General features: G+C 47.3%; 2 protein-coding genes across 8 annotated transcripts in view; both read right to left on the bottom strand.

The window, feature by feature from the left end:
- LOC142579625 (uncharacterized) overlaps positions 1–14,809 on the bottom strand; it is a 101,982-nt gene extending 87,173 nt beyond the window's left edge. For both annotated transcript variants that reach the window (XM_075690020.1, XM_075690036.1), the window contains exon 1: positions 14,560–14,809. In XM_075690020.1, the coding sequence (XP_075546135.1) occupies positions 14,560–14,807 (248 nt within the window). In that variant the 5' untranslated portion in view covers positions 14,808–14,809. The remainder of the gene's footprint in view (positions 1–14,559) is intronic.
- A 418-nt stretch (positions 14,810–15,227) lies between these two features.
- LOC142579570 (uncharacterized) overlaps positions 15,228–24,565 on the bottom strand; it is a 303,963-nt gene continuing 294,625 nt past the window's right edge. For all 6 annotated transcript variants that reach the window (XM_075689924.1, XM_075689954.1, XM_075689963.1 and 3 more), the window contains one exon: positions 15,228–15,520. In XM_075689924.1, coding sequence (XP_075546039.1) covers positions 15,475–15,520 — 46 coding nt within the window. In that variant the 3' untranslated portion in view covers positions 15,228–15,474. The remainder of the gene's footprint in view (positions 15,521–24,565) is intronic.

Here is a 24,565-nt window from a genome sequence, read left to right as displayed (position 1 = left end):
AAAAACGAAATCAGGAAACAAACTATTTATGACAACTCAAAGGCAAGCTCATTACTTTTCGAAGCGAGATCGGGATGCCTTAGAACACGCACCTATAAAGCGAGATATAAGAAGGAAGAAGAAGCATGTGCTTGCTGCGGTAAAGCTAGGGAAACTATGGAGCATGCTTTATTAGAATGTGAAGACGTCTACCCAGTGGTCGATTTAGGCACCACTGGCCTCCTTGAAGCCCTTGGGTTCAGCGGGAGCAGTAGAAAAGTAAACATGTCCGCAATAAACATTAGTAAGAGGCGATTGGAGGATTGGTGGAGGAAAAGTAGGGAAGCGACAAAAAAACGGAGACGTACAAAAGCAGAGTTAGCAATAGGGGATCAGAAAATTTGGGTGTGGGAGTTAATAGCGTTTATTTTTTTTATTGTTTAACTTAGGTAGGCCATTAGGCAGTAAAATAGCAAGAGCTTGGTGGCGCAACCCACCGCCCCGGCCGTTCCGAAGGCTTGGCTTTGTAAGTTACTGTACCATTCCGTAAATTAACAAATAAGTAAATTATGGGGTTTTACGTGCCAAGACCACGATCAGATTATGAGGCACGGTGTAGTGGAGTAATATGGAAAATTTCGATCACCTGGGCATCCTTAACGTACACCTAAATCTAAGCACACGTGTGTCTTCGCATTTCGGCCCCATCGTACTGCGGCTGCCATAATGTAAATACGCTACCCGTCTTGCTTCTTCTTTCAGGAAAAATATTCTGAACCTAGCTTAACGGGAAGCTTTAGCTCCTACAGGGGAAATGAGCAATCCTTACTTCTTACAACCACTGCACCGCAATTCATGAATTATGTTGAACTTAAAAGAAATAGTTAAGATGACATTTCAGAAAGTGAATTTTCATTTAGCTTCCACTTTTTAAATTCTAAAAGAACTCGTAATTTTTATACGACTCTGTACCTCGGCAACTAAAAACGATATCGGAATTCTGTAAGCTGCACCTAATATTTCATTTAATGCGAACAAAAATGATATATCATATGCCACCCTGAAATACACCACTAACTCCTGAATATGGCATTCACAAAATCTTTACAGGCATTGTAACAACTTCACATAAGTTATAAATTCATACATCGAATTTGGCCGATTGAGATGCTCCAAGGGATGCAGTTTAGAGGGATGCGATATCAGTTTTTATCCAAACTAACGGATTGGTAAACTTCGTATTTCTATTCTTTTTTCAGATTTACCGATTTCCGATAGTTCTTGTCAATAATGCCATGACCTAATCAAAATTATGATTGCAGCGATCACTGTGGTCTAACGTTCTCTCTTGAATACATCAATTCTCATTCAGATCGGTTGAGCGATTGAGCGATTTCCTCATAAAATCATTTATGCGTTTTACGTGTATTTCAGCAGCCGGCATCGAAAAAGGGCCCGAGCTAAACTTCCTCTTATTGAATCACACCGGTTCTTAGAAAACACACGAAACATAACGCTGACTATAGGGAAGCCCGCGACCGCAGTCGTGCACAAATAATAAGAAAGAACAACGAAGAAAGGAAACCCAACGGAAGCTTTGCGGCAGCCTTTATCTCGGCCAGACATCTCACCCGGAATGCCGACGAGCTGTCCGGCAAGGTGTCTAGCAAAATCATGGATTCATTGCAAGTCGATTCATTGCAGGTTTTCTTGAAGATAAGGCTGATACATAAGCGCGCTCGTTTCTAAGTGCCGAGGTGAAGCAGCAGTCTCAGGGTGTACTTCTTTTTATTACGTTTTCTTTAGTTGTGCGTCATGATATTCCTCACGACGGGTCACGACGGGAATTTCAAATCTTTAAGGTCGATACGCCACGTGGTGGCGGAAAAAGAACCTAAACACATGTCCAGCATTTCTGGGTATGTGCCGTGTTGAAGCGCCGGATCGGACGCGCGGCGTGCGACAAACAGGGCAGATTTTCATCGTCAGACGCGTCCGACAACCGCACCGTCATTTGGCCGCAGCCAATTATAGCGCGGCTGGCATGTGACGTTCTCTAACGTTCCCTCCACACAGGCGGCGACGGCGGGTCGGTTTCTCGCCGTCTTTTTTTTTTTTTTTTTTTTTGCCAGCTGCCGTTTGGTTTTGACACGAGATAGTTACCAGTTCAGTAAAATTATCTCGAACGTGTGCCTTCTTTTCAAAGCAGCGCCTAGTAGACTCGCACTAAGCTACTGGCGAGATCATGAGCCGCGATGCGAGGGCATTTCGCGGGCAGACAGTATACACACCCACCGTCTGAGCGAGGCTGCTCGCTTCGCTTGCACGTTTGCCCTTCGCAACGACTGCGTCTAGTAAACCAATTGTATTTAATTACGGGCGACCAAACTGTGTACAGTGGTAATTGTTTTGGCAAAAATAAGCGCTCTTCGACGAGCTCGGAGCTTGCGCACCGCTCGATCGTTCGGATGCACGCACCGTGTGCCCCGAATCGTCGCATGCCGCATGTTGTAAAGCCCAGCACGTCGGAGCTTGCAGCGCCGCACGTCGGATCGGACGCCGAATCGTACCGTGTGTCTCCTGCTTAAAATAAACGCAAGTGCGATTGAGATCCTGCAGCAGGCAAGCAACGTGCTGCGTTCTTTTCTCGTCGTGCGCTGATTGAGGCAACAAAGACAGCAACTTGCTCCTTTTTACAGCTTGCTCCTTAGACCTCCTGCAGTGAAAGGGGCAACAGTTGTTTAGAGATAGTCGCTTTAGATTTTTGGTTGGCGCTAACGTTTTGTTTTACGCATTATTGGGTACATGTAACGGTTCTATTTCAATGCTGTTCGTTTTTGCTTTTCGTCATTGGTCCGAGCGGTGCTCCGCCCGCGTTACCGCTTGGATAGGCTGGTCGTGAAGAGTGGATCACCAGACGAATAGAATCGAGCGAAAGGAAGTCTTGCAAGGGCAAACCAGAAATACCTTTAGGTACATACGGCCGCTGGCGAGGTGAGGCACTCCCACCACCAGCAATAGGAAAATTAATGAAGCTCGTCCTCTCCCAACTCCCGTTGACCATGCACTCCTGGAGGAGGAAGAGGAACTGGCTACAAAATAGAGGGAAAACCGCGGTAATTGTCTCACACACACTGGGGCGGGGGGGGGGGGAGCTCAAGCACGCCGTTGGGGGAATGGGGAAATAAGATTACAAGGAGAAGAGTAAAAGGGGAGGTAAGAGTGTGTGCGTGCGTGCGCGCGCGCGCGTGTGTGTGTGTGTGTGTGTGTGTGTGTGTGTGTGTGTGTGTGTGTGTGTGTGTGTGTGTGTGTGTGTGTGTGTGTGTGTGTGTGAAAGAAAAGAAAGAAGTTAACCAGAAAAGTCTCCGGTTTGCCGCCCTACACGGGGGACGGGGATCTAAAGAGAACGGATGAGCTAGATTAGCAAAGAAACGCAAATCGGCGCGCGACGAAATAAAGAGGCGGCACGCAGCGCTGTCAGCCTATCTCGAAGTACTGCAACGTTGAACTACAGCGCTCCAGCTGCTTTTAGCACATACGTCCGTTGTGGCCACTTCCCCAATATCTTTTACTAGTCCGACCACACTATTCTGTACAGTTTTACAGCGAAGCTGTCTATGACTAGGATCCGAAAAAAAGAAAAATGGGCCCGAGATGTTGACAAAAACGAATCATCATGTGGGCCGATCCTATAGTGATAGTGCAGAAAGGGTCCACGCTCAATGGCACACACCGCTGTGGGCTCGGGGACTTGTAACGCGAACTTCAACTACTTTTGTCACACGTGGGACTCAGAGGTCCCACGCACAAGAGTGTTTTTGAAAAAAAAAGTGTTTCAAAAGGACTGTTAAAAAATTCTCGGCGCCAACCACGCAAACGCGCCAGAGCCAGTGTTCGCGCGATCGTCGTAAAAAAATGATAATAATTTTTAAAAATAACAAATAAACAAAAATAAGGAAAACAGAAATGCCAAAAGCACAAAAAAAAATAAAAGAAACAACGAAGATATGATGTAGACAAAAACAATGCGCCGGAGCGATGAACACTGTTGCCTAAACCCGTGCCGTCCTTTTTCTTGACGAGCACAAGTGGAGATGCCCATGGGCTTACTCGAAGGTTCTATAATGCCTTTTTCTGCCATCTTGTGGACTTCTTTTTGTATAATCACTCGTTCAGCAGCAGAAACGCGATACGGACGACGATGAATAGGGTTTGCGTCGCCGGTGTCGATTCGATGCATGACAACCATTTTCTGGCCAAGCGGGCGGTTATCGAAGTCAAAAACATCCCGATACGACGCTAACACACGGCAAAGTTCATCAGTGTGTGCAGGTGAAAGGTCCGCGGTTACCATTTTGTCGAATTCACTGGTGGGCAAGCTGACGGATCCAAGTTGAAGGCCACCTGCGCCACAGTCGACGAAGGCTGAATGTGTGGACAAAAAGTCAATGCCCAAGATCACGTCGTATGGGCACTGCTCAAGCACAAGAAACAGAGCACTTGTCCGATGGTCAGATATAGTGACGCGGGCAAGACATGTTCCAACAACGCTAGGTGTGCTTCCATCAGTGACTCTTACTGCACGTTGCACGGCACGTGTCAGGACTTTCATCTTCGCACGAAGACTAGCGCTCATCACCAAGATTTGTGCACCGGTGTCAATAAGGGCCGTAACAGTAACACCGTCACTTCGAGCAAATTAGAGCGGGTAGGGATAGTCAGACGAGGTCTTCGAAGCCGGGTCAATAATGCAGCGTCACCTCCGGGAGCTGCATGCAGTCGTTAGTTTTCCGGAGCGTAGTGTCCAGGGTTGGCAGGCGACGGGAAACGGTGGGCGGGCTTGCGACGAGCGAGATCGGCGGTCGAGCGGTGATGGTGAACTGCTATATACACAGCAGTACAGTACGCTGTAACATCGGGCGTGTCAGTCGACAGAGAGCGCGTCGATGTTGTACGGGGGTAGCCTTCAGGACGAGGGTTCTGGGTGCTCCAGCCAGTCGGCGACGTCCGACGGCACCAGCAGTGCCGCGCAATATGCCCAACTCGAGAGCACGCGAAACATATTGGGCGATCATCCGGCGTCCTCCACTCGGCGGGATTGCGGTATCCCGAGTAAACAGGCTGGTCCCTCTGTGCGATTGGTGGAAGTGATCATGTGACTGGTATTACTGGTGGAAGGCGCATGGTTCACACAGAGGAGAGTCCCAAATTAGCGACCTCCTCTCGAACCAAGGCTTGAATCAAGGAAACCATATAGGCTGGTTGGCAGTCAAGACATCGGGCGCAAGCTGGTGACATTGCTTCTATTTCACGACGAACGATACCTGTCAAAGTGTCCGAAGCAGGCGATTGTAAAGTCGGTGGCGGTTCTTCGCATGATGACGATGTGGCAGTATTGGGGAGCCTGGTGAATTTGCTGGGCGATGCGGCGGGATTTTGCTTGTTCGAATCGCCGATACTCTTCGGCAATAGTCATCGGCAATACCTTTGACTATGTGTCCGATCTTGTCTACTTCGAACATGTTACCTTTAACGTTGCGGCAAATCGCTAGATTATCCTGAGTATACGAAATGTGTGATTCTGTAGATGACTGCGCAAGAGCCAAGTTCTTATTTAACGGCTAGCTGACGACCCAATGGCTTGCCGAACAAGTCGTTCGGTTTTTCTTTCCATAAGTCTCAGCTGGTGAGATCGTGCTCATGCGTCTCGTACCAGACGCGTGCGGTTGCCTTAAGACAAAATACCCCATTTGGCAGCATAAGCATTTCTTCCCACCTATTCTGTTTGCCGACACGCTCGTACCATGACATCCAATCCTCAATGTCCACATCATCTGTGCCACAGAAGGTGCCTGGATCTTTTAAAAGCGATAAGATGACAGACGGCGGGGCCGGCGGCTGCGCGGTAAGTTCCGGCGCGCTGGGTGCTTTCAGTGGCCATCGCCGAGGGAACAACGCGGCGACCACTTCGGAGTTCCATGCTGGGGTGATGATGAACAGGCAGCGTGCCCAGCACTTCCACCAAAAATGTTGCACAAAAAACGTATATTTACAAATATTTACAAGTAAGGCGAGCAGCACAGGAGTCACAGCAGCCAAGATGGCGAGGAGCAACTTCTACCTCTTCATCGATGCCGGCCAAATGCGACAAACTTCTGTCTCGCGGCAATATGTATAAAGTAAAAAAAAAGAAATAGAAAGTTAAAAATAAAGATGATACATAAAACGAAGTTGCAGCACAACCTTCTGCGTATATGTAACGCGGGCGGACACAAAGAAGGTGCGCGAGTGTTACATCGCAATCCCAGGCATTAATTTACTAATCCAAAGGGGAAGGCTGAATTATGGTTTTGCTCGTTATAGTGGCTAGGCTGGTTATGTGCCACTGATAATGTCACATAACAAGAGCACCATTTATACCAAATACACACGCATCTTAAAGGGACACTAAAGTGAAAAATGATTTTTTCTGCATCAGCAAATTACCGTTCTACAACACCAAAAGCACCACTCTTACAACGATAAGACGTTTGGTAAGCCAGAAAAAGCGCAAGAACGAAATACGGGAGGCGACGCCTACTTAAGTTCCCGCACCTGGGGGCTGTGACGTCTTGGATTTTGATGGAAGCTTCTAGGGCCTACTAATTATATATAGCGGTACAGATTGACTACATCGTGTTCTAAAGGAACCAAATATTAAACATGGCAAGTTTCGGGAACCTTTATTCAGCCAACGCGGCCCAAATACGAAAACATACTTTGGAATCCCTGACGTCACGCTGACGTACCGGCGCTGGCGTTTTGGCGCGAAATTCAAATACTGATACTTGGACCTTCATTTTCTCATCTAATAATCAAACTATTTTTTTAATGACTGCCTGCAGGGTTCTCAAAAAATGCTTCATTAGTCTAAACTGATTTATTGTTTCGCTTTAGTGTCCCTTTAAGATAAGATTTCTAATCGCATTAACGTCGCCAATCATCTCCAAAGAATGGATGCGCCTCCAATAACACCCTCCCCCCTTCACTTTAATGTTAATTTCTTCCGTTTTCGGGATACTCTGAAACGATATGGCGCATGTGTCCATCTCCTTTGTACATCGGGCTCTGCTTATACATAGCGTAAGAAACCGTACGACGGAATTGACTGCGTGAAATGGTTATCGATGGCATCGGCGCGCCACATAGTTACGCGACCATCACAGCAACAATGATAGTTTTCGCGCGAGCCTAACAGCGATAATGGAATACGGACGTGTGGGTTACATCGCTTAGCGTGGAAGGGATTCACAGCATCAGTTCAAACGGCGCATTTGTCATGCGTACAGAGAGCCATCTTCTCCCAAAGTGTTGCGAAGGTTTTTGCAACGAGAACGAAAAAACGAAAGCCATGGCGTCGTCGTTAGACCAGCTACTGCTCTTGTAGGGTAAAGAATGAGGGAGCACACAATAGTGAATAAACGAAACTCATCGCGGAATTCGAACCCATATCCTTGCAGCTATAGGTGACGGAAGGCTTTCCGACCAATGCTGAGTTGCGTAGATCTGGCAGGAGACTTTTTTTTGTCTTACTGGTTTTTCTCCCGTGGGCGAGCAAGCTTTAAGGCTGCAGGACACAAAAATAAGATCCCAGTGTCGGGAACAGTTGGGTGGGCGGTTGAGCGCGGCGGCGCGCGCTATTTTTGGAGGCTGCCGTGGTACCGTGGACCTGCCGTGGTATGACAGGTCTCCTACTGCCTTGCGTGTCGAGTTAACTGCCTACAGCCTTCAGGAATACAACGTCGGGCGATGTTCTATAGCACCCAAACGAACTGACAGCTCGGCAGCCGGGCTACGTCGACACGGGTCACACTGCCAACCGCATCAACAGCATTTCTCGTCGGAGACCAGACCACGGGGTGTCTTCGAAGAAGTGGAAGTATGTTGTTCAGGGAACGCACCAGCAGCGAGAGGAATGCGTCACAGTATGCACCCACAAAATGGGAGCTTTATTCAATAAACGTTATTGCGAACGATCATCGTGACGAGCATAAATTGCGGCAAATTAATGTCCATGAGCTGGCCGCGCACGTCATGTGCTCTAAGAACACGTTTCATTATCAGTCGACACATAATTATACGATCCACCTACATCGCTGTGACAACGGCAAAGGAAATATTTTTTTTCTCTTTTTCTTCCATCCACTGTTCAAGCCCATCAATTTGTTACAGAACGCCCCTTGAAAAAAAAAAAGAAAAATGAAATTCTGGGATCTTACACGCAAAGCCACCATTGATTATGAGGCACGCTGTAGTGGAGGGCTTCGGATTAATTTTGACCACCTGTGGTTATTTAACGTGCACCCAATGCACGGTACGCGGGCGTTCTTGTATTTCACCCTCATCAAAATACAGCCTGTCTGTGTTGCCGGCCCTTCGCAATGCCCGGCTTTCGCTGTGATTAAAAAAAAGTCGCTCACCCGCCAGCAATGTATCGCTAGCCACCAAAGAAAGAACTTCAACTACGCAACGTCGGCAGGAGTGAGTACCGCTCGCTAAATAGACATAGAGAGTATAGCGCCGCTTCCTGGCACAGTACGTTTCTCACTCGTTATCTACACACATCCACTCCAACTCACATGCACACTACGCCTACTCAATCACCAACGTATCAAGAATAAGTATGGGCGCACTGTTGAATCAATGTGACGAAGCACGGTGACGGCGACTACACCGGCAGCACACGAATGTTTGAAACTAGACGTTTCGCGACAGTGCACAAAGGAAGCGAGTGACTAGCGATAATACGTCTGTGCTTCAAGCTATTACAAAGTATAGAAGATCTACGTTCCAAGCCTTGTGAGAAAGAACAAATCTGTTGCAATCGAGTACACCCGCGAGCGATAAGGCAGAAAATAAACAATCACATAGTGATCGCACCGAAGAACGTTACTGGGTCAGAAACACGACAAGCCGCTTCTTCAAAGTGTTTGTCAAATAAAGAACGAAGAGTAAAAATATTCACTGACGACTGCGATACTACCTAATGCGAAATTTGAGCGCAGCTGTCTACGTGTTTTCATTTCGCGATACATTGGCTGGCTCGTGCGGTACGACCCCAGTGGAGCGAAGGGTGGAGCGACTGCCTCACTAATCCGGAGATCGCGAGAGGCAGCGCGTGGCTTACGCGTGGGCGCGATTCATAGCAGCCGCCGCAGGCAGAACCCTCCCCCCCCCCCCCCTCATGCGGCGCTTTAGTGAACAGACGACGCATACAGTGCCTATCATATTATAGAGAGCTCGATGCGCGCGTCCCCGCAAACGGAGCGGAGGCGAGCGAGCGCATCGAGGTACTCTAACCCTCTGCCCCTAACTTTTCAATGCAAACATACCCCCTTACTGCAGTCAACAAAGTTAATTATTCAATTTTAGTTAGTTGGTCTGCTGACAGCGATAATTATCATCTCACTTTGTGTCCCACAGGCCACATAACTTATATGCACAGGTGGTCTTCGCGTGCCTAATTTTAAGAAAACCATAAAGCTTAATTCTGAACATCCGGTATAATACATATACCTGCGCGAGGCTCAAGCTGACCTCGCTTGCAAAATAAACACACTGGAAGACGATGTAAGCTCGAGCTGACAGAAAACAAATCGATGTGGTTGATTCCTCTGTAATGGTTCATCACTTCTTTTCCCGACGTCTCATGCCCTTGCGCAAAATTTTCAGCGAAAATGTCATGTTTGTAGGATTTCAGTTTGGCCGCAGCCACAGGGAAGACGGCGCTGAACTCCACAAATGAAGCATCATACACTAGATTGTTCGAGGTGCTGGGTCTGCGTCATTTTTCTAAATTATTTATTATATAAGTTACGCAGTATTTCCCAGTTTTATTCCAAATCCATACGCGCAATTTGATCTTTCGTTTAAAAAAAACAACCGACGATTCTGAGCTCAGTTCAATCAAATCTGAGCTCAGTTCTATACGTGTTTTCATTTCGCGATATGTTGGCTGGCGCGGACAGTCTGTCTCGTGCGGTACGTTGCAAATGCAGCGATGTGTGGCGCGACTGCCTCGCTAATCTGGAGATCGCGAGAGCCAGCACGTGGGTGTCACGTGGGCGCGATTTACAGCGGCCGCCGCCAACTAGACGCGCGCTACTCTAGTGTCATCTCGTAGCCATTGTCGCCGCACTACGCTTTTCCTCTCACGCTTTCGCCATACCCTCCTCCGCTTTCCGCCTCGTAGTTCCACTGCACCTTCTCTGTGCTTTCCTCGCGTCTTTCATCACCGCTGCGTTCCACGTTCACTTAATCTTTCGCTGTGCTCGTTCACTCGGTTACGCCGAGCTACGACGCCGAGGAACGGCGACGCTCGTCGCAGGAACTGGCTCCGTAAGAGCTGCGCTCTAAAATTCGGTACTTTCTCTTCTTTTGACCTTGCACAAAAGGTGGGAATCATGTCATGCCTAACACAAGCATGCTCTCAATCCTTAACTCAGGATCTCACAGGACTGGAACATTTCCAAATTGGTGACGTCGACTCTTAGTCACTCCAGATTTTGCATTGTTCTTGACACTGTATCTTCAAGCGACAAAAAAGATGCCTGTATCCATGCGTTTTTACTAAGCATTTTGTTCACTGTTAGTAATTACTGCCTTTGTATTACTTCAGCTAAAGTCGTATTAACATGAATCCATTAAAGCCTGTAATTGCGTGTCTACATACGTACCACTTTCCTCTATATTACCACTGGCCATGAGGGTGACACAAATAAACAAATAAAATTGCGATAGAACCCATTTCCATTCACTCTCGACAGGAATGCGTTAGCATTGAATCAATACACCGACTAAACTTATTAACACCGTCAAAACGAGGTGGGTGTAAGGCGTGTACGGCAGCGGGACTCCTCTTTTGCGCTTCCATAGAACACACTACGCCAGCTAGCGCCGCGAACCCTGCGCGTGGCCTCCGAAATGCATGGCGCGCCGGTGCGTGGGAACGCTGATAAACGCGTCATGCGGCAACCGGGCTGGATGGATGGTTGTTATGAGCGTCCCCTTTGGAACGGGGCGGTGGGTTGCGCCACCAAGCTCTTGCTACTATGCTGCCTAATATCCTACCTAGGTTAACCAATGAAAAAAGAAAAAAAAAACACTATGAACTACCACGTCCAAATTTTCTGATCCCCTATTGCGAACTGTGCTTTTGTACGTCTCCGTCTTTTTTCGTTTCCCTACTTTTCTTCCACCAATCCTCCAATCGCCTCTTACTAATGTCTATTGCGGACCTGTTTGCTTTACCACTGCTCCCGCTGAACCCAAGGGCTTCAAGGAGGCCAGTGGTGCCTAAATCGACCGCTGGGTAGACGTCTTCACATTCTAATAAAGTACGCTCCATAGTTTCCCTAGCTTTACCGCAGCAAGCACATGCTTCTTCTTTCTTCTTATATCTCGCTTTATAGGTGCGTGTTCTAAGGCATCCCGATCTCGCTTCGAAAAGTAATGAGCTTCCCTTTGAGTTGTCATAAATGGTTTGTTTCCTGATTTCGTTTTTTCCTCTTAAGTAGTTACTCATGGCAGGTTTCTTTTCCATTGCCGCCACCCATGAGATTAATTCAGCCTCTCTGACTTTCCGCTTGACCTTCTTTGTTGCTGTGTTGCCCACCCCACAGGCCGCATACTTGCTGGTAAGCTTCCTAGTTCTTTTCCTCCACTGTGAATCAATGTTTTGCCTGTATAGATACCTGAGCACTCTCCCAGCCCATTTACTTTCTTCCATATTCCTCAGCCGTTCTTCATACTCAATTTTACAGCTTCCCTCGCTTCAAAACTAGTCCAGCCCATATCCCCCTGCTTAGCTTCATTTGTAGTCTTCCCGTGAGCACCCAATTCAAGGCGACCCACTGACCTTTGGTTCCCGTCGAGTCCTGATTGTACCCCTGATTTAAAGCAAACAACCGTATTTCCAAAAGTAAGTCCTGGAACCATTACCCCTTTCCACTCCTCTCGACATGCTGTGCCATCTAGTGGCACTGCCGCGTAGTTAGCACGTGGCCTCCGAGACGAGAAGCATGGCGCGCCGTTGCCTGCGAACGCTAAGAATGGCTCCTTCGCTTGCTGCACACTCAGTGACACATACTCAGTAATCCAAGTTGGCGAGATGTTAATTGAAGAGCGGCACATGCCTAGTGAATTCATGGCACAGCTTCCTAAAGCGCTGGCGTGAAAGCCGTTCATTGGAAAACACACATGCCCAGTGCATTTGCGGCGCAGCCTGTTAATGCATACGGTTGCTGTACTGAAGATCCCTTGAGGTGGGTTCGATTCCGCTAAGCATCGGATAAATCTAAGGGATCTTTTTTGTCAATATAGAACGGCACATTCCCAGTGTGACTTACCTATAGTTACCCAGGTTGGCGTCACAGTCGTTCATTGAAGAGCGGCACACACTTACTCGCACATACACAGTAACCCAAACTGGCATCAAAGAGGTTCATCGGAGACTAGCACAGACCCAGTGACACATATCCATACTCGAAGTCGGAGTCAAAAAAGTCTCTTCGAACAGCGGTACCTACCCAGTTCCGCGTCTACAGGGACCAATGTTGGCGCGAAAGAGATCCATCCGTTAAGAGCGGCACGTATGCACACATTGTCACAAATTAAGTGACCCAAGTTGGTCTGATGGTTGCTTTCGGACCGTGTTACCTCAGAACAGCAGTCCGATGCGCTACCCATTCGACCATGGACTACCCAGTGACCCAGGTAGGCGGGAAAACGGTTAGTAAATAGATAGCCCCAGGAAGGTGCGTGAAGTACCCTAAGAATGGTAACGCATTATTAAAAAAATAAATTTGTTTGTAGTCGTTTCATTTCTCGCTGAGAGGCCTTTCTTCCTCATAGGTATTTACCATGCCTTGGAAGCTCAGCATAAACATCGACGTGGTTGATCCAGCATATGGTACTACGCATGGAGGAAGGAAAGACTAGTGGGGAGCGTCAATTTTGAAGTCTGGTCATGAAAAAAATGTGAAGGGAAAGCTCATGGGAAATAAGCCTTCAACACGTGGTAACGTAGTGGTAACTTTTAGGCCACTGAGCGCGCAAGAATTATAGGAGATATATAGATTTGACGGGAAACTATTTTCTGCTTCCTCGCAGGAAGCACGGCTCAACGTCCACGGAGATCTGGGAGGTAAAGACAATCGCGGTAGAACCATGGGGAAAGTAGTGGGTTGGCGAGGGCCCATCGTGACGAGGGATTCACGAAGAGCTACTATGAAGTAGAGTGTACTGTGAACCAAATGATTCATTGAAAGGTCCGGCAACCATGCTGGGTCTATATCCCAAGGGTAAATGCGCAGGTGGTCCTCAGAGGAAAGCAGCGGTGGCGCCAAAGGAGTGGAAGGAAATCACGCTTCCTGGACGACCCTAATCTATCAGGACTGCAACCCTTCACGCATAACCGTTGGGACGAATACACATGCATGACACGGCATTCTACTACTTGGGCCGGGTTGCGCCATCCTTACGACAAAGGGTTCATTGATGAGGCACAACCATTACTTTTTTTTCTCATATAATATCATGACTTTGCACCTGTTGCGCGATTTACATTGATGGCGTGGTCGTGTGATCAAGACTTAGGCTTCGCGACTAAACTAAGCCCAGAATGACAGGTGCATACAAGAAATCCTTCTCGCTTCAGTCATTGAAAACCACCGCCTCCTCCGCAAAGCAGATTTGGGACAGGTGGGAGGAACATTTACGTCGTCATAGCTACCGCGCCAGGTTCCGTTGACGATTGTTGCGCAGCCGTCTGTGTACTCACACCGCACTCTGTGCAAAGCTGCATGGCAATGAGCACGGAAGGGTCGCTTTGTCGCCACGCCTTGTTTCGGCGCAACGCGAGCTAGACAATAGCTAGCAAGCCCATAGGAAAATGTTTTAATGAAAAGGTAGTAAGCGAATAAGCGAAGGGAGGTGGCCCGCCAAGATGGCAAAGTCCTGATATCCGTCTTCAGAGAAGTGACGTCACATTGATAGCGCCAAGGTGCCCTGTATGTTGTTCAAAGGAAACGCCCTGTTGCGGCACCATGGTCATACGATCGTCACTGAGACGCAGCCGCCTCAAGCTACCGCGATTCGCAACACGCTGCCAGGATACAGTAGACTGCGCCGGCAGGAAGGTCACTAGGATTTATGAAAGACAAGCGATTCGCGTTTCTACACATGCGCCCTGCACGTTTAACTTCAACGCATAGGCCGTTTTAGTTTCGCTCCATATCGGAAACGCAGAGCTGCACGGTAATGACCGCGCCCTCGCCAGCAGTTAGGCGCTATATAGAGCCAAATTAATACATCAGCGAGAAAGAACACTCGCCGGCGCGGAAATAGTGCCGCTCAACGCCGCGCTCAAGATATAACCCTCTTTTAATAAAATTGTGATAATTAGATTGTATTGATAGAATTTAGCGCACACCTATTCGTCCGTCGGCCCCCACCAAAAAGCTCTACCCACCGGCGGCCGCACCTCAGCCTGCGGCTGAGCGCACGGCAGTGCATGGGACACAGCGTCGAGTTGAGGCTCACCTTAAGGTACACACACGCTCCAAGTGCTCGCGCCGACTAGGCTGCAGTTCGCATGCTTGCGTGGCATATGCGGCAGTGGCAGTCTGCAACTGAAGAGCTCCCGAGATGTGCGGCACTGCGCTGCACGCAAGCAAAGTTTGTCGAAGGAGACCGCACTGCAGCACTGCCGGAATAAGGGCACGCACCTGCGTCCTGCAGTCGAAGATGCCGCGTGCGTTAGTCTGCGCCGAGAGAGACGTCGCCTGCATGCCTTCAACGCCTTGAAAGGGACGCCCAGGAGAGCGTTGAAGGCCGGCGCCTGCCGTTTCTCTGGTGACCGCGCACGTAACACGAACCCGGTGGAGAAGATCGCGCACGGCGAGTACATGATCCGCGTAGCGCCGGCGATTGCGGTACGAGAGCGCATGCCAAATAATGCCGCAGCGGTGCTCTACAGCAAGGAATGGAATTCGCTACCTCAGGAACACAACCTGGCGATTCTGTCCCCTAAGGATTGCTAAAGTGACCAAACTGCGCATTCACGGCCTATTTAATTTTAAACACATTCCCTCTCTCCCCGCTCCTTCCTCACAACATCGTGAACCTCGCAAAAGGTTGCTGACAATAAACCATTCTCACAATACATGTACAGTTAGCACATGAAGTTGCGAGCGAAGCAAATAACACTGTGATTGAACCAGCTTTTTTATTATATCATCATTTAAAACGGTACTACCGGTACATCACAGTTCAGACTTTTCTCTCGTTCAAAATGAAAATCATTGTGAAGACTATGCTCAGAATAGATGTTGCACAGAGCACCACTTCTCGTGGTATTGCACGGAGACGAGCGAAACTTGCTGTAAGCATTTGACAGCAGGACACCGCAGCAATGTTCCATGCACGTACATAAAAACAGCGAATCTCTGGTAAACTTCAGTTGCGCCACTGAGAGAAAGCTGGTGCCGCACTTGGTTGGCCGCTGCAAATGGGGGAGGGAATGAAAAAGAAGAGAAGGTTATTTCACATACGAAAGCTCTGCGCTAGTAAGGGAACAGTGAAGACATCATAAGCAGCCACTCACAAAACAGGACTGAAGTGTACATACCTTGGGATTTCAGCTATAAAGTTAGAATTCAAAAGATAACAAACAGCCTAATCTACTCTTAAATGTTCTATGCGTGCGACAGCATAATAGTCAACTCTCACGTTAACGAAATCACACGTGCAGACAAGAACTTAGCTAGACCGAACATTTTGTCAAATCGAGGTTTTTATGTTTTACCAGCGCAAATATATATATATATATATATATATATATATATGTGTGTGTGTGTGTGTGTGTGTGTGTGTGTGTGTGTGTGTGAATAATAAAAAAACAAAAATGAAGTGTCCAGGCCCATTATGCGAGCTAAAGGTCGGCATTGCGCGAACGTGAGGCATGGTGTTTATGGTGCGGCAAGGTATATTTAGTCGCGAAGGCCATTGTCTGATACGACACAAGCCACCATAGAGCCCCCCCCCCCCACCTCTCTCAAACACACGCGCACACACACAAACAGACAAACAAACGGCGGCCATGACTCTTTAGTGGAAGCACTAGAGTCATGAGCTTCCGCGAAACATGACACTTGGTCGTGTAAACGAAGCGCGATCACGGACACGAAACAAATTGATTAAAGCGAACCCTCCCGGACTTCTCTGGCCGTGGCTGCTGCAGCTGTCTTGCCGAATAGCTCACAGTTCAAAATTAAAAAAAATAATAATAATAACCGATCTGACGCAGTGTGGGAATTGACGTAAGCGAAGCTTTCTGTGCAGTTTGCTTTGACTGACGATAACTAGCGTTGATGTTGACGGCGAATATTTAACTTCTTCAACGTTTAGTCCAATACGAAAGTGGTGAGTTGATGTTAAACGTTACCTTGCGTGCATCACTGCTGTTTGCCTGCGGCGTAGTACACAGAACACAGAGGGGGCTGTGTTTGCTTGAGGCGTTGTTGGGCGCCATACTTCATAACCTCCGAGAGGGTTGAGCATATTCATTGCCTCACATGGCATATCGCATCGTGGCAGAAGTATTAAACTTGAATAGGATTATGGGGTTGTACGTGCCAAGACCACAATCGGATTACGAAGCTGCCGTAGTGGCGGGCTCCGGATTAATTATGACACTGTGGTGTTGTTTAACCCCTTAACTGGCAGCTCAACAATATTCTTGACCTTACAAAAACATCTACTAACACTAGACAAAACCGAACATTAGTTTGTGGCTTTCAATTTAGATTTATGTACCTGCTCACAGAGGTATCCACAAAAATGTCGACCGTGAGCAGCAGCAGATGTTTTGGTGACAAAACTTTTAAGACCTCGTCGTTGTCTTCGTAGCGAACGCGGTGGTCATATTATCGTTCATGCGAATTTTTTTTCTTTGTTTATGAAAGCTTTTATTTTCTTTATCCATTGATGTGCATCTCAAGAACACACATTTACCTTGCCAAAGGCAGTGCCAAACACAAGTTTTCGGATTTGCCTTTAACCCGCCGTCAAAAATATTTCCGACCCACCGTATGTCACTTAGTTTTAAGAGAAACCCTTCATATTTATATGGTATGTATTTGAACAATAGGAAGCAGAATTAAAGCAGTAAATACAATCTAGGTGAAGTCTTTCTTATCTTGCCAGTTAAAGGGTTAACGTGTCCCTGAACCTAAATGCACGGGCGTTTGTTTTTTTTTTTCCCCCGTCAGAATGCAGCTGCCGCGGTCGGAATCAAACCCGCGACCTCGAGCAATGCCATAGCCGCAAAGCTACTGCGGCGGGCACAGAAGTGTTTATTTGACGTGTGACCGCTTCCGTAGTGTCGCCTAGACCCTACGGTGCGCTTTAATGCGGCGCTGCTACTGCACGCCCTGTGTAAGTTGCCCGCTTGACAAATTTGTATGATGTTTATTTTTCAGAAATAGCAGAAACGTACAGTAATGTGCACTGAACTTAAATTTATCCCGTTTGCACGCAACCGCTGTCGTCCTTACGCCAGAAAGATAAATACTAGAGAGTTTTAGAATAGGGGCTCCAAATAAAAAGCGTCGAAGCCTCTGCGCATGCGCGAGACGCAAACTGCGTTTGGGTTTTGCGTTGGGAACGCTATTTCACCGATTTAGCGAGAGCCCGAATAGCGGCCCCAAAAGCTTTGCGTCAGCAAACATGGCGGCCCCCATCGAAGCGGCGGCTCTAACCTAGCACCAAACTGGGCTCGATTTGTGGTAACGCGTGAAGTTCGCAAGCTAGGAGAAGTGACTGTGCTTATCGCTTTCTCTCAACTAGCGTGTGTTAAGAAGACTGATTCATTAGACGTCGCTGATTCCGAATTCGATTGTGGATTTTATGGCTCGTAGGCCTAACACGGCTAAGCTTGGCTGGTGAAGGCACGTAAAGGTAGTTTGCTCAAAACTAAGCGCAACTAATTGTTTGCTGCTTACAGAATAACCTCTAAATTGTAATTAAACGCGAATACACGCAAGTCAAGAATACTATTCCTATCATAAAATGGTCTATTTTATTTAATTATTTCTAATAGCTTTTCTTTGACGCCGTAGTGGCGCTGTCGGCGAAAGACGCTATCCGCAAACGCAAAGCCCTATTCTAAAATTCTTCACTCCTGCGTGCCCCAACGCTAACACCTGCAAAGCTCTTTGGGACCCCAACCTATTGGGACACCTATTCTAAAACTCTCTAATTACGTGCCCGATGGTGGGATCGAGCCTCGGCATCCACAGCACAGTAGCCCGATACTTAACCATTAGACCACAATCGCACGTATACTGCTATCCTGCCAACGCCAAATAACTTTGATATGATCGCCGCGCGCGTCACATTGCGAAGCACGGGTTACTTTACGCAAAAGACGCGGGAATGAAATTAACAAATTTCTGGCATTTGGGGGCATCATTAACCGCTTCACGAAAGCTTCGCTTCACATAGATTCCAAGATATGCGTTAGACCTGAATACTACTACTACTACTACTACTACTACTACTACTACTACTACTAATAATAATAATAATAATTGCTAGCTCTCCTGTAATTGAGATTAGATGTAAGCATGAAATGGCATCCGGTAAAGCAGATTGGTTGAAGGTGTTACTAGCCACAATCTTAAAATAGGTGTAGTGCATGCACTCTACACTCTAAAAACAGTTGCACCATTTGAGGTGTATATTTGCCCCACAACGATAATCGTTGTGGACTGCGCCCGTCCTTGTCCCTCGCTGTCTTTGTGGTTCGTTTGTTCGCGCAGTTAAACAATGCTCGCTGATAATCGTAATCTGTCTTGCCCGCGTTTCCTTTCTTTAACGCTGCTAGCCCGGTATACTTCCAAGTCACGAACGGCATGCGCGTTATCAGTGTGACGCAGCATTCTCGACAGGGAAGTAGCGAGCGCCGTGTTTTCAAGAAAGGAAACGCAAGCAAGGCAGATGACGATTATCGTTGTGGGACAAATATACACCTCAAAGGGTGCAAACTGTTTTCAGAGTAAGAACAGTTTACACCCTTTGGCGTGCCCCTTCTGCCGCACAACGATAATCGTCATCTGCCTTGATGCGTTTCCTTTCTTTATCCCTGCTAGCCCGGAACTTTCCAGTAACGAACGACACGCGCGTTATCAGAAGGGGCACTCCAAAGGGTGTAAACTGTTCTATGCTGATAACGCGCGTGCCGTTCGTTACTGGAAAGTTCCGGGCTCGCAGCGTTAAAGAAAGGAAACGCATCAAGGCAGATGACGATTATCGTTGTGTGGCAGAAGGGGCACGCCGAAGGGTGTAAACCATTCTTAGAGTGTGCTCGCAACGGCACACCCCACCACACCATACTGTGCACTGGTCCATATGGACGCTGCCCAGCTAGAAGAAAACCGGCTGAAGGCGGCACGACAGGCAGACAAATACGCCAGGTCGAAAGTGTGCACTGCTCAGCTGGAAGACAAGCGCCTGAAGGAGGCGCCATGCAGCGTGGCGCCATCTCTCGAGGCGACGCAAATCCCGCGTCACGGAACTCACGTACCGCTGGCGTTCAAAAGAGCACAGGCAACCCTGTCCTCAGCGCAAAAAGATAACAATGAAGTGTATGGTGCCCTGTACCTATCTGCCCTTTGAACGTCGCTATTGGAAATGGCAAAACTTCAGTGTACTAGAAGTTACAGCTTGAGTGATATTGTGAACACAAGGAAAAACTCGGAAGCAATATTTTTTGTAACTTGTTTGGGCAGTAACTTGCGCATGTAATGCGGTCCTGTACAAAGGGTTGGGGGGCAGAGACCGCTTTTTCTTTAATTTTGTTCTCGCAACTTGCCAAAATGTTCTCGTTTGAGTGTCTGGATAACGGCTCTGGCGTTTGGATCAAGTTCACCTGAAGGTCACGAACGGGAGCTAAAAGCATTCCAAGCTTCATATTATTATTATTATTATTATTATTCGCATAGATGCGTAAACTGTTATTCGTGCCGCCACGCGAAGGCCGTGTTCTACTCGGGACACGAATTGGCTTGTCTTCCGATTCTTCTCGCTAAGGTGGAAACGGGAGAATGCATGGAAACACGGCACCGCGTATGCAAGCTTTGCCGAGTAGACGTGTGCAAAATCACGGGCAAAATCAAGCACCGTGTCTCGTTCACTACACGCAGTCTATCATTAGATTCTGCTTCGCCCAATGTATCTTTATACTTGTCTGTCGCTCAGCTCACAGAACTCGGTGTCTCTTCCCGCTTACGTCATTCGTAGCAACCAAGGGACTTGAATCCAGTCTCATCGAAACTTGTTTTCGTTCCGGTTCAGCAAGAACGGCTCATTTCCGGTTCGAAATGTATGGATGAAAAACTTCGGAGACGGTGGCCAAACCTGAACCGAAAACCGCTTTTTTTTTTCCCTGTTCGGTTTCGTTCCCGAGTGACAAATATCGCAACGTTCTGGTTCGGTTGAACTTCGATACCGTGCTTGTATCCCCCCATCCTGCATGAACAAAGCGCGTGTAGCGAAGGCGCCTACAAGTATACATGTGCCGCGGGTATAGATATAAAAAAATCCGCCTCCATTTAACCATGCGAAAGTGGATGCACAGCGAAGCTGTTGCCCACGCTAGACAAGTACTCCCACTCCAACTGATGTTAGACGACGTTAGAAAAGCACCACCGCCACAAGCGAAGTACGTCAGGCGCGCACGTACGTGCGCGGAAGTGCAGCACACACCCTCATTCTTCTAGTCCCTCCGCCAAGCGAAAGTGCCTTTTGAACTAATTGAATTTCTCAAATTGCGTGAGAAAATTTCTAAAGTACGACTTACACACAAGCTGCAGATATGATGGCTTCGGATTGCAATTCGAATATACGAGAAAATATAATTCTGTTACGCGGAAACTCAAACACAAAGCCCTTTTCCAGCTGCCCTTTGAGGTATGTCTGAGCGGCCGGAGCCACTCAGATGACGGTGACGGTACTGTTTTTGGGTGAGCACGGCACGAGCCACGAAAAATCGCGACCAACTACACTCTCAGAAAAGTTTACACACTTTGAGTCGTACCTTGCCACACAACGATAAACGTCATCTGTCTTGTCCGCATTTCCTTTCTTTAACGCTGCGAGCCCGGTACTTCCCAGTAACGAACGGCATATGCGCGTTATAAGCATGACATAGCGTTCCCGACAGGAAAGTAGCGGGCGCGGCGCTTTCAAGAAAGGAAACGCAAGCAAGGCAGATGATGATTAGAGAGTTTTAGTTTAGGGGACGCAAGGCGTTGGGGCCCCTAGCGCTTGGGTGCGTTTGCGTACGCAAGCAGAAACACGTTATAGGTTAGTGGCCCCAAACGCAAGCCGCAGTGAGGTCGCATGCGCTCGCAGCGCCATCAACGTCTGATCGTGGCTGCTTTATCATTTTTTAAAACATGAAATCAAGCATATGAAGTAAAGCACATAAAACTATTCTTATTAAAAGCAGGTAATAGAGAGGTTTAGAGTGTTTGTTATTCGGGTAAACGCAGGCTGTGGCTTTGGGGCGGAGCCATGAACGGGAGCGACCTGCATGGTGCAGCCACCTGGTGGCGCAAAGCTCAAACAGACAAAAACAGCTAATATTGCAGTAACCAAGTGTATTTTACTTTGCTACGGGTTTAAATTTTTGGCAGCATCACAATTACGCCAGTGCCGAAAATTTACACCAGCAGCGAAGTAGAATAGACTTGGTTACAGCAATATTAGCTGCTTTTGTCCGTTTGAGCTTTGTGCCGCCAGGTGAATGCACCATGCAGGATGCTCCCGTTTATGGCTCCGCCCGAACACCCTAACTGCGTTTATCCGATAACCGGACACGTTAAACCTCTCTAATATATATATATAAACGACGCCTGTCGACACTTGGCGAAATATTTATTAGATTATCTACCCGCTCGCTACTCGTAAGTTCTCCTACACCGCGAGAGTCACGTGGGTAACGTAACCACTTAGGTATGGTGGCTAGAGGGGAAACCCCTCTAGCCAGAAACCCCTCTAGCCACCATAACTTAGGGGCAGCGGTGTTTTCGGCCGGCCAAACAACCCAAGGACGCAAGTAGACGTAGTGGTCTGCGCATGCGCAGTACCGTCGCCCCTAGTTCTTGCGTACGCAAGCCGCTTGCGTCCCCTAAACTAACTCTTTATTGTGTGGCAGATATACACCCCAAAGGGTGTACCTTTGTCCAAGAGTGTACTTGCGTTTACTTTCTTGAAAACGCTGCGCTCGTTACTTTCCTGTCGAGAATGCTCTGTCATGCTGATAACGCACATGCCGTTCGTGACTTGGAAGTACCGGGCTCGCAGCGTTAAAGAAAGGAAATGCGGGCAAGACATATGACGATTAGTGTTGTGTGGCAAATATACACCCCAAAAGTTGCAACTGTTTTTTTTAGTGTTCGTGCTGCATCTCGCTTCAACGTGAAATAAGCGGCGAGAACACAGCGTACACGAAGCCAGAGGCTCTCGGCGCGCCTACTCTGTACTGACCGCAGATCGCTTTCAAAATAGGACCCGTGCCGCCGCGTCAAGCCTGTTTCACATGATGCGATGCGATTTCTGTCGTTTGCGATGAAAATCGCAGTCGCAGTGCCGAACCGCCGATTTTCGGCTGCGACCAACCGGTTGGTCGCACAGTCGCAGCGATCGCTGCGATTTTCCGTCGAAATTGCCGGTTTGTTTTGGAAAATGGCGTCTCGTACAAGTGCAATGCGCGGAGACGTGGATTGCCGAATTCGGTACGTACGGGGAGAATAAAAAACTTGTCCTGCAGATTCCATTCTCCCGTTTCTATGCGTTTGTTGACACGCTACGCAGCAAATGAAGTGCATTTTCACGTTTGCGTCGTGCGCCTTTGCGAGTTGTCAGTACTAGGAGGTGTTCGATCCCCACCAGACGATGAGATCGTCACACTTTTCTTTTGTTCAGTAGCACGCAAAAATCGCGCTTACGGAGCAGCTTGAATTATTTCAACCTCGGTAAGGGTAAATGACAAGACAGCAAAGAGCAAAGTACCCGAAGTTTCAACGTTGTGCTGAACGTGGTACTGTTCAGTTGCATTTTCTTGTCGGTTTTCAAGCGTGAATTGCCCGATGCATCTTGAAAGCTTATTTATTATTAAATTTGACAGAACAAAAGTGTAGGCTATCGTAATGAATTTGCTACGATATCATTAAATCCATGGCTTGAATAAAATGTTACATGCACGTTAAGTTGCACCTCTTCTCTGGATAATTTTTTTTTCTGGCACAGAAACCAATAAACATTGACTATGTTGCGGACTTTGTATCCTTACTGCATCTGTATTAACACTTGCTCTGAAAGGTAAATAACTCTACAGCTAGTAGATTAAGTAAATTACTTGCTTGCTATAGTATGTGGTACCGTGACAACGTACCCTCCTGCACCGTCATGTAAAACTTGTGCAACAATGCGAAAAGCAGGCAAACGGCCTGTTCTTGTGGGGATAAAACAGTATAAAACGACACGCTCAAGAAAAGTAAATCAAAACTGTGCAGTGAAGTCAGCCAGTACAAGCAGTTCTTGCACCTTCACAGCTGATCAAGTGTGCAGAAACATTCATGCCTTACATGTTTCTAATAAGTTCGTGATCACATATATTAGTGTGTAAACCCATATAACGATATCTGCTGTGATTAATTTTATAAGTAATGAAATATCATGCTACTTGCAAGAACATATCACCCGAGGATTTTAGAACAAATTTCTGCATTTCAACTATACACAATATGTGGTTTATTCAATAAAGGACCACAAACTGGGCTTTTTTGCAATGACAAACTTATTCTAAATTTTACTTACATACAGGCAAGCAAAAAAATCTATAGACAAAAATATTGTTCTTCATTTAATTCACCTGCCACTGTGGCTATAGCATTCTGCTGCTAACACAAGGGGAGGGGTTGATTTGCCAGCCATGGAAATCGCATTTCGATGGGAGTCATAGGTAAAAAAAGCTCTTGCACTTAGATTTAGTTCATCACCTTTTATTGACATACTATTGCAACATACTATTGCAGAGGGGGGCATGCTTATGCAAAATCTAACACCAATAGAAAGCAAAGGGCAGAATTGTAAAACAACCATCTTTAGTGATAATTCGAGTGAGTAAATATTCATAGCATCAATATGTATTGTTCAACAGCACTGCACAAATAAGCATAATCAGGTATAGCAAGTACTCTGTCAGGAAGCTGGTTCTACAGATGTATAAATGTCAAGGCATGAATGCTCATACTACGTCGCATGCATAGCATATAGGGTTGTCCCTTCTGGCAGATATGAGTGGGCCATAAGCAGCAGAGACTTTATTGCAGGACATTGTGTAATACCGCTTATGAAAGAATGAAGAGAGTGAAGAGGCTTTTAACAGCAGTACCTCATGCTACTCTAATAAGAGGAACGATGAGCAAAAACATTTCTGGTAGAGCACTTAAACAGTAACTTTCTGAAAAACAGAAAATTC

The sequence above is a fragment of the Dermacentor variabilis genome, chromosome 1, assembly GCF_050947875.1.
Source record: "Dermacentor variabilis isolate Ectoservices chromosome 1, ASM5094787v1, whole genome shotgun sequence".
In the NCBI taxonomy this organism is placed as follows: domain Eukaryota; kingdom Metazoa; phylum Arthropoda; class Arachnida; order Ixodida; family Ixodidae; genus Dermacentor; species Dermacentor variabilis.
The sequence above is the reverse complement of the archived record's forward strand: the minus strand, read 5'-3'. Positions and strand labels throughout refer to the sequence as shown.